The sequence below is a fragment of the Barbus barbus genome, assembly GCF_936440315.1.
Source record: "Barbus barbus genome assembly, chromosome: 6".
NCBI lineage: Eukaryota > Metazoa > Chordata > Actinopteri > Cypriniformes > Cyprinidae > Barbus > Barbus barbus.
In genome coordinates, this window is record NC_136734.1 from 21,163,682 (window position 1) to 21,173,586 (window position 9,905).

Genomic DNA, 9,905 nt, shown 5'->3' on the forward strand with positions numbered 1-9,905 from the left:
GTTACGTTACGCTCACATAAAGCTGTTTTTGAATGGAAAAATATAGACAAGCACATTTCTGTTCACTTGCACAAAACATTTACACATCTCCGACATTTCAAATCCTCTGGACTGTTTTGGCCAGATTTCCAATGAAAACAAATTACTGTAAACATCAGTTTTATTTTGAAACTCCAACCATAACATTGAGGAAAAAATTCCAGATGATTTTAATAGAAAAAAACGTTTTGAAAAATGTCCTCTTGTGATGAACTCTAAAATAACCAGATCTTTTCCCCTCTATACTGAAACCTGTAACACACAGCAATAACAAATTGCACCACTCATTACAGTGAACGTAAATACGTAATATTACACTATCTGTGTGAAACTTACAGTGAACTAATCACAGAAAGCTCTTCTCTTTCATTAGACCTCATGAGAGTGTAAAAATAGCATTCATGAGCTAGTTTATGACTCTGTCATTTATCCAAGCCTCATCAGACCAAGGCACAAGTCCTCTCTGAATATTTGTAGTACTTTTTTCAGTAAATTTAGGAACAGCTGACATAAATAAGGTTTTCACAATTAGTCGTCACGTCCTGCAGAGTCAATTCAGCTATCATAAACTTATGATCACATTCGGGTAATGATGGGTTTAAACATTAACTTGGGTCGGATTTATCCTCTCCTTTCACACACAATCAAAATTGCAACAGACAAGTTATAAAGAGAACACGCAGCCACCCACAGGCTCTGCTGTGCGCTATTTTGTGCTAGGACCACATGAAGGGAACACCCAAGTGACACTCAGTGTAACCAGCAGTCTGTGATGCCGCTGTGCCAGAGAGACACATGTGTCTCATTTTACACCACATCCACTTTAAACGGACTAAGTCTTATCCAGATGGTAACTAAGAACCAGCTCTGATCTGGGAACTTCCTTCCTTGACGAGGGGTATGAGCCAGAGTAAGACAACAACCTCCCTGGATGTCTCACCACAAGCCTCCGAGTGAGGTCCAAATGGGATCTACTACCACTGCTGTCTGAAACTGAGCATAAAACTCTAGAATATCATTATAGTGAGTGACATGTCAACATGTAAGACAACCAGTGCCAGGGCAAATTATGAATAATAACATTTTCCTTTCAAAAATTAAAGAGAGTGCTTCAAGCTGTCATCAACGTCAACTTGCACTTTCATCTTTCATAACTAAATCCAGCTCAGAACTGAGCCACCACTGATCTATGATCCAAACACATTCTCTAAATGCATTAACTAAAAACCAAGCACAAGCCAAGCACTCACTTCCATCGGCTCATCCACTTCGGCCCCTCCTTGTACAGATCCTGGGATCAGTCTGAGAATGAAGGCTTCTGCCTCTTCAGGAAGGCTGTCCTGAGTGATATTTAAAGGCAGTACAGCATTCATCTGGCCCTCAGCAAACCTCAGGGTACCTGATTCAGGATTAAGGTCGGCAGAGACTGGAGTCCTATCTGTGGAGTTTCTTGTTATATTCCAGCTAACTGAAACAGCTCCATGAGTTCCTCCGTTCCTCACAACGATGATGCCTTTGTATCTGAAACAGAGAAACACAAATTAGTTATACTACAGATACTGTGGATAACAACATAAAAAAAAAAAAAAAAAAAAAATGAATCTCACTTAGGAACACAAACACCTAATCAGATTCTTATTCAGTCTATGCTAAACCAGACTAGGACAACCAGCTACCAGTGCAAGTAATGTATAACTAGCATTTCTACAGTAATTATAATTATAATTTATGATATCTTATTTAGCTTACACTACCGTTAAAAGGTTTGGGGTCAGTAAATTAATATTCAGCAAGGATGCATTAAACTGATCAAAAGTAACAATAAATACATATATAATGTTACAAAAATGCTCTTTTGATATTTAAAGTCATGACTGTTTTCAAAATTTATATAATAACAATAATAATAATAAACATGCTTTCTGAAGGATAATATGACACTGAACATTGGAGTAATGATGCTAAAAATTCAGCTTTGCCATCACAAAAATAAATTACATTTTAAAATATATTAAAATAGAAAACAGTTATTTCAAACTGTAACACTATTTCACAATATTACTGTTTTACTGTATTTCTGTTCAAATGCAATCTAAAGAACATTTAAAGAACATTTAAAAATCTGAGCAGATTACAGATAACGTTTTTTTTTTTCAAAAATCATGATTTTTTAAATTATATTATCAATTTTTTTGTGTGTTTTATTGTGTTAGTTAGCTGTATTTTTTGTTATTTTTTACCTAATCAAAATAACCCAACTGCAGTTTGATTGAGATTATGTGGAATGCACAATGAAAAAACATGATTTTTGAAAATTGTTAAAAACGGAGTTCTCTGTTTTTGCAAATGAACCCTTCATATATTATATTCATTAATTTTATAAATTTTTAAACAATTTTTTGGAACAATTTCTATTGTAAAAAAAACTGCCACACAAGTAAATTGAAATGAGTAGTAACTACTAATGGGAGTGTAGACAGTGTAATGTGATTTCAGAAAGAGCGCCAACCTGCCATGTGCATTTGTGGTAGGATAAAGGGACTATGATTTATAACCAAGACAAGTTACCCACTAGTAATTAAATAATGACCTGCCATGTGCAAGTGTTATTATACTGTAAACCAGGTCTTCAACCCAGCTCCTGGAGAACCGCTGTCCTGCAAAGTTTATTTCCAACACACTTGCTTGTGATTTTCCAAGAGATCCTAGGGACTTTCATTAGCTGGTTCATGTGTGTTTGATTAGGGCTAGAGCAAATCTCTGTAGGACAGTGTGTGTCCTGAAACAGTGTTGAATATCATATTTAACAGTACTCTACTCACATTGGGTTCAGGTCTTCATTGATGATGTGGTGTTGTATGGGGGAAGGACTGATTGACAGGACTCCATAAGGCTTATCATTGGGCTCAATGGTCACGAGTGCAATACTTGGAGTCATCAGCACTGCATCACCCAATAAGGTCTCTTCCAAAAGAACCACTTGGAAAGATTCTGCAATCTCCGGAATGTTGTCATCTTTAATGTTGAAGCGGAGTTCTGTTTCATGGACCCCTGGAGGGAAAACAACCATCCTCTCTGACTGTAGATCCACAAAGTCCACCAGTGGAGTAGCACTAGCCGCCCCATTGCCTGTAATGACTGTATAGGCCACAGACACTGTTCTGTCATCAGAACCGATCAGAAGACCATCCTCAGTTCTACCACGTGTAATGCCAAGCGAAATTACATTAATGTTCTCCGGGACAACCAGGGTGGGTTTGGAGAAGCGGATGGGAGCATCATTACGGGAGATCTTGATCTGAACACTGCTTCTGTTAGGATTGAGTAAAGCTCCGCCAGCTGCTTCTGTCAACTGCACAGTAAAGATCTCATCATCTTCTGGAATCTAGTGGAGATGTGAGACCAAAAACAACACATATTATGATGCAGAAAATCTTCTCTGTTCATTTAGTCAAACTTAATGTAAATCTACTTTTTTTTCCCTCAGAATGATGGTTTCTCTGACTTTAAATCATCTTTTTAGAGTTATTTTATGGCATACACAAAAGAGAAATATATTGAATACTGTCAATATACACTATCCTGGTCCTTTCATTTGTCAGTTCTGTAACAATGTAATGTAATAAGCAATGTCTTATAATCAAATCAATCGTATATGGATGAAATCAAGTCTCAGCCTGCCACATTATGGGGAAAAAAATTGGTTTCACAATACTAAGCTGTCGTTATTCATGTGATCTCTTTTATGTCTATTCAACAAAGAAACTGTACCTTGTCATCTTGTATCATGATGCTGAAAACTACAACAGCACGACCAGGAGGAATAGTGATGTTCCCCATGTCTGGACTGAGATCCTCACTTGCAGGGTTTGGACCTCCAAAAATCTGTGAATTAATAAATAATTGGATGGATAGATGGATAGATAGATATTTTGAAATATAATCTTTTTTGTTTTTGTTTTTTAAACAGAGTTACAAACTGTCTGGCAATACTCACCTCAAAGTTGACAGTTACAGTACCATAGGTTCCTTTCTCCCGAAGGAGAGTTAGAGGCACATACTGGCTTCTACCTCTTGACTCCTCCACAGTAATTAAGGTGGTCTAAACAGAGAGAGAAAAAAACTCATTCACTGATTACATATGTACTGACAGAGTTAGAAATTAGGGATATCAGAAACTAGACGTCATGCCATGTATTAGGAGTGTCCAATCCTGCTGCTGGAATGACAAGGTCATGTAGCGTTTACCTATAAGCCTAAATAAACCTTTCAAATTCTTATCTGCTCAGTAGTGTCCCTGGACTCCCATCTCAGCAACCTTTCCTCTTAGGCATCTGATCCACAACACTCCCCTCACTCTCCCTTTCCCATCCACTGACTCCTCCTTCCCACCCCCCACCCCCCAGAAAACAAGTGAAAACAGTTCAGGCTTACAGTCATACCTCCCCAGCATGCTCTGAACAGCTTCTTCCCGCTGTTCATTGAAGAAATAACGGAGAAAGAAACTTACTGAGTTGAAGGAAATTATTCCGAAGGCATTGTCATTAGACAAGATGGTGATGGTGGCAGTATTTGGAGTTCCCACCATCACACCATTTGATGAGCTCTGAAAAAGTAAAGCATTGCTTGGTTAGAGTTATAAGTATATTATAGCTTGTCTATTGCTAGGAAAATCCAAATTCTATAACCATTCATGCAGAAATCCATTTCACATACTTTTTTTCTGCCACCATAAATGCACTAATTTGAATTTCAGATTAAACATATTGTAGTTTTAAAGAGTGTATAAGTGTCTGTGATACAGAGCACAAAAAGAGATAAACAGAGCATGACCACATAAGAACGTAACCTCGTATGGACCCTCTTTTCAGCACCCCTTTCAAATAAGCTTTTCCCAGCTGTAACAGAGCTGTCTTTCAGCTGCAGAGCTCTTGTTGCAGTGTGAAAACAGACAAGGAATACACACGTTCAGACAATTCCCCGCGCTAGCCGTGACTTGAGGTCCAGCTCAGTACCACAGCACACAAACACTCTTCCTCCTTTTCCCTCAGTAATAAGCATTTGTTAGATTAGATTTTCATAATAAAACAATGAGTGAGATAATGGAGCACAGGAAATACAGAATGAAAAAAAAAACATGTTTTTTCTCCCATTATTTTTTTTTATCAATAATTAGCATATGGTTTATGTGAAACAAACTTAAGGACTCCTCAATGCATTCAGATTGGGTTCCATTGGGTTTCAGTCTTTTGTCACCTTTAAGCTGTCCCATTCTGCCAGCCTGAGGTTCATTTGTTAAACAGTGGACAAGTAGACAGTGGAGTCGTGACCTCTTGTCATTAATCACTCACTGTCAACAGACTGAGACAGAACAGTAATAAGAGGCCCTCAAATAAGAAACTGATATGAGAAACACTTCCTTAGACAACACAGAAAGGTTATGAGTGTCATACCTCCATCTCAGTTTGATTTTATTGAGATGACAAAGTAACCCACTGTAGGTTGATTTCTCCTCAAATTTCTAAACACTGGGTCTCATTTACTAATCATGCATACACACAGATTTGTGCAGGAAATGTGCATGAATGTTTTCATGAACAAATCATATATTGATAACTTTAATACCAAAATTGATTCTAAATTTACAAACCACATTGAAACCCCAAATACTTTTGAAAAATTATATACTCTCGATCACCTCTACAGCAGATACATTTTCAGTCACACTTTATTTTAAGGTCCACTTCTCACTATTGACAAACCATTAACTATGACGTTTGCCTCAGTAAACTCCTAATTTGCAGCTTATTAATAGTTAAGGTAGCTGTTATGTTTACGTATTGGATAGGATTGTGGGTGTAGAATACGGACATGCTGAATATATGCTTTATAAGTGCTAATAAACAGCCAATATGTTATAAATAGGCATGCTAATAAGCAATTAGTTAATCATGTGAATTGGTCTCTATACTAAAGTGTTACCAATACACCGATATTTCATGAAGATGGTTTGGGTATGTTTTATGCAAATTACTAGCCTTGGGCACATAGTCTCTCATTTAGAATAATTTAAATTCATTAACATTAGAACAAGGTTAAGTACAAATTCATGTGTGCACACAAGTTGTGAATTAGGCGGATTATGTTTTTTTTTTGTGAGTGAGTGAGTGGGAGAAAAAGAGGAGGACGGGACCGGGAAAGGTCCACAAGGCATGATTCGAACTCGGGATACCGGAAGCGCAAATGCGCCATATGTCACTGCCCACAGGCTATCAGTGCTGATTAATTAACGTGTTTTTAACCTAAAAGACAGCACTGTTCATCTATGAGGGATGTAGGCTGTCAAACATACACAACTGTTAGCCAATCATAGCAGTGGGCGGTTCCGAATCTACAAACCGCCACGCCTATTCAAACGGAGCGTTCTGATGAGGGGGTCAAAAACAGGACAGAAAATTGCCTACAACTTCTAAATTATTGTTTTTCAATACAAAAATTTTGATAACATTATAAGTGGACCTCAGAGAACAGTACAAAATAAAATCAGACAGTGCATGACCTCTTTAAGTGAAATAAAACCTACATTTAAACTTAAGTTAGAAATGTTGCTTTCGCAACTAACTGAAATAAAATATGTTTTACTGGATTTGAATCTAACCCTTTCAATTATATGCACAGATCTCTAACCCTTGGGCTGTACCAGTTTCCTGGTTTAAGCATTACCTGCAGGCGGAGGTTGAACACAAAGGTCTCATCAGCCTCAGGTACGTCATCATCCCTCACAGCAATGAAGATGGTTTTACTGCTTTCAGAGGACAGGAGAAAAGCAGCTGCAGTTGTGGCCTCAAAGTCACCAGTGTCCTCTCCCTGAAGCTGGATAAACACAGGATCAATTTGAAAAAAAGAAGAGCATGAGAGCAGTTATCCATTGCTTTATTTTTGGTTTTGGGAACATTTCTTTTAAATCATAGATGTGTTTTATATAAAACAGTTCTGTATAAAACATCTCAAAGTGTGAGATGGGAAATCCCTGACCTCTCTTAAACTCAACCATCACCATCTGGTTGACAACTGCCACCTCTAGCACATGCTTTGATGCCACCCACTGTAAGCCGCAACAAAACAGGCTCTTAGATCCTTCTTTCTGCTGTGAATTCATGCATGGCAGTCAATGAACCGACAATACTTGCCCACTTACCATGCGTGCTAAACAGGCACTACCTCTTTTGACAGAAGGCATATTTGTGTTTCTATGCTAATTATGGCCATATGTGCTGTGCTATGATTTACCAGACAGATGTTTGTGTGTTGAGACCCGAGCAGCTGTTAAGTCCTTAACACATCAGGCAGTACAGAAGCACTGTTAGCTCTAAGCGCTCTGTGGGGCCTCAACACATCAAATGTATTTCACCCTGCTTCCTATGACAATTTCTTTTTTACAATGCTCTTGTAGGTGGGTTATTTCCAGCTAACAGTGCAAACAGGAGCACTGGTGGCATTGACAGATTTAACTCAGTGCAATGCAGACAAAATGTGTAAAAGTATTTTGTTTAATTGTGTTATTTCACAGGAATGTCAGCCAATGTTTTACACAGAATATTTTTCCCTAAACAATTTTTATTTATTAAATATGTTTACTTTACATTTTATTTATTTATTTATTTAATTTATTTATTTCATCTAAATTTTATTGTCCCCCGCATTTCACCCCTGTGTGAGCATTCATTCATTCATTCATTCATTCATTCATTCATTCATTACAAGGCACACACACTATATGGATTTACTGGTAGTTCTTTTCAAAATATAAGCATAACATAAAAAGTTATTTTGAATAATTAAATAATTTAATTTAATTTAATTTAATAAAAACAGTTTTGCTACATGTACAGTATAATAAATCCAACAAAACTGTTAGTGACAAGGATTAACCATTCATGCAGAGTGTTTTCCTGAACTTACCAGAACCAGAGCAGTGACATTAACTGGATCTCCAACTCGTTCCACCACAAGTCGCACTATGGCCCTGCTGCTCTCATTTACAACAAACTGAGTCTGGCCCTGGAACCTCAGCACTGCCGACTCAGACCTGACACTTGTGGTGAGCACCATCAGAACCAGGCCAGCTAGAGCAAGAACAGCTGGCATTCCTGAAGAGAGAAAGAATATATACAGTTTAGTGACTATTCGTCTGGATGAGAACACTTCACTCTGCATAAATATAAATTAGGCCAATGAGATTTACAATTGCATGCCTCTGAGACAGTCCCTCTTTCATTTAGATCTGACAGTGTGGTGCATTAATGAATGGTAAAAGTGAATAAATTACATGTATATTCTTTTTTAAGGTACCTGCACAAAGATTTCACACATTCAAGGCAAGCGTAAGGACTAAAAAATATATATATCATAGCAGTGTACAAATTTATGACATTATACATTTAGTATAGCAGCATTTGCTAACATGGTCTTGCATAACCAGACTTTTGGTATAGACAACCCTGATGTGTTTTTTTATTTTTTAGGAGCTGTTATTAGCTGTGTTTCCATCCATTCACTTATTTTTATGCACATTTTGGAATATTGCATTAAAAACACTGGATGGAAACACCAAGATGCTCATAAATTCCAAAATGCATATAAAAAAATAAAAAAAACACAATTGAGTAGGATAAACGTTTTACCCGATAAGTAAAAACTATGATGAAACACATTTAACAAATAAATTCCACCATGCGCATCAAAACTGTCATGTGACTTTGCGCGATGGGATGGGATAACCTGTTTTACATGACTGTGCTCCCAAACAGCAGGCATCCACCTCCGAAAGCAATGACCGCATTTAATGTGTTTAGTCTGCTCGCTAGTAATAATACAAGTAATTTGTAATATATGAAAAATATTAAGTGGCTTCTCCTACTTTTCTTAGTGATATTTAGTGCGAGTTTTCAGGAAGTGACTATTTTGTTGTCTTTGACTCGTTGGATGGAAATGGTGCTTTATTCACAAATGTTTTATGCGATATTCTAGTTTTGAGCATTAGCTAAATTCACATCTTTTGATGGAAACATAGCTATTGTTTGGAAAAGAGCTGCATGAAACACCCTCAAAAAAATCCTCGGCGTTGTTATGTTTTGCAGACAAACAACAGCATACAGGTTTGGAGATAATTAATTTTAATGGTGAAGTATCCTTTTAAAACTTTGCAAATCAATATAATATCACTTCTTGACTCACCGTTTTCCTTTAAGGTTCCTGACCTTGAAGGTCAGATGCAAGTTATTGTCACTTATCAAGACAATTCAGACAGGCATTTATTGTGGTCATCTCTTTTGAAGAGAAAGAGGCTATTAAGTTTTATGACCTCAGACAATGTCTCCTTTTTTAAGACAGTTGTCATGGCTAACAAAACAGAAAACATGAATGTGTTCTAAATGACGCCTGGACATCTATTTAATAAGTGCATACACACTGTTTAATATTTGCACTAAATTACATGGTAAATACACCAGCTCTAAATGATGTCATCTTGTTTTTCCTTTTTTTTTCTTAGAAGAGCCGATTACCAAGGAAAGTTGGACATTGGTTAAATTCAGGTTTTCATATGTTCCATTTCTGCTACATCATGCGATTATTCATTAGCCACAAGGTTGCTGGGAGAAGACAGCTTTCATCAATTAAGGTGCCATTTCAGATTACTGAGGGGTTCATGTGAAAATAAAAATAAAAAACTTAAATAAAAAAATAACACTTTGAGAGGCAGAAATGCAACCATAGGCATTTTGGTACAATGTGTGCATGTGTGCATTTAAATCATTGGCAAGTGTCTGTGAGTGTGTGTGTGTGTGTTGTGTCTTGATGACAAG

The 9,905-nt window shown here is 37.1% G+C and overlaps 1 protein-coding gene across 1 annotated transcript in view; it reads right to left on the reverse strand.

Annotated features, from left to right (window-relative positions):
- The window catches only part of LOC306871065 (adhesion G-protein coupled receptor V1), a gene marked incomplete at its 5' end in the record, with an annotated part of 106,684 nt that extends 98,497 nt beyond the window's left edge, over positions 1 to 8,187 (reverse strand). Inside the window, 7 exons of the mRNA XM_079418751.1 lie at positions 1,290 to 1,560; positions 2,862 to 3,424; positions 3,811 to 3,924; positions 4,037 to 4,141; positions 4,550 to 4,645; positions 6,763 to 6,912; positions 8,002 to 8,187. Of these exons, the coding sequence (XP_079274877.1) occupies positions 1,290 to 1,560; positions 2,862 to 3,424; positions 3,811 to 3,924; positions 4,037 to 4,141; positions 4,550 to 4,645; positions 6,763 to 6,912; positions 8,002 to 8,187 (1,485 nt within the window). The remainder of the gene's footprint in view (positions 1 to 1,289; positions 1,561 to 2,861; positions 3,425 to 3,810; positions 3,925 to 4,036; positions 4,142 to 4,549; positions 4,646 to 6,762; positions 6,913 to 8,001) is intronic.
- Between the last annotated feature and the right edge of the window lie 1,718 nt (positions 8,188 to 9,905).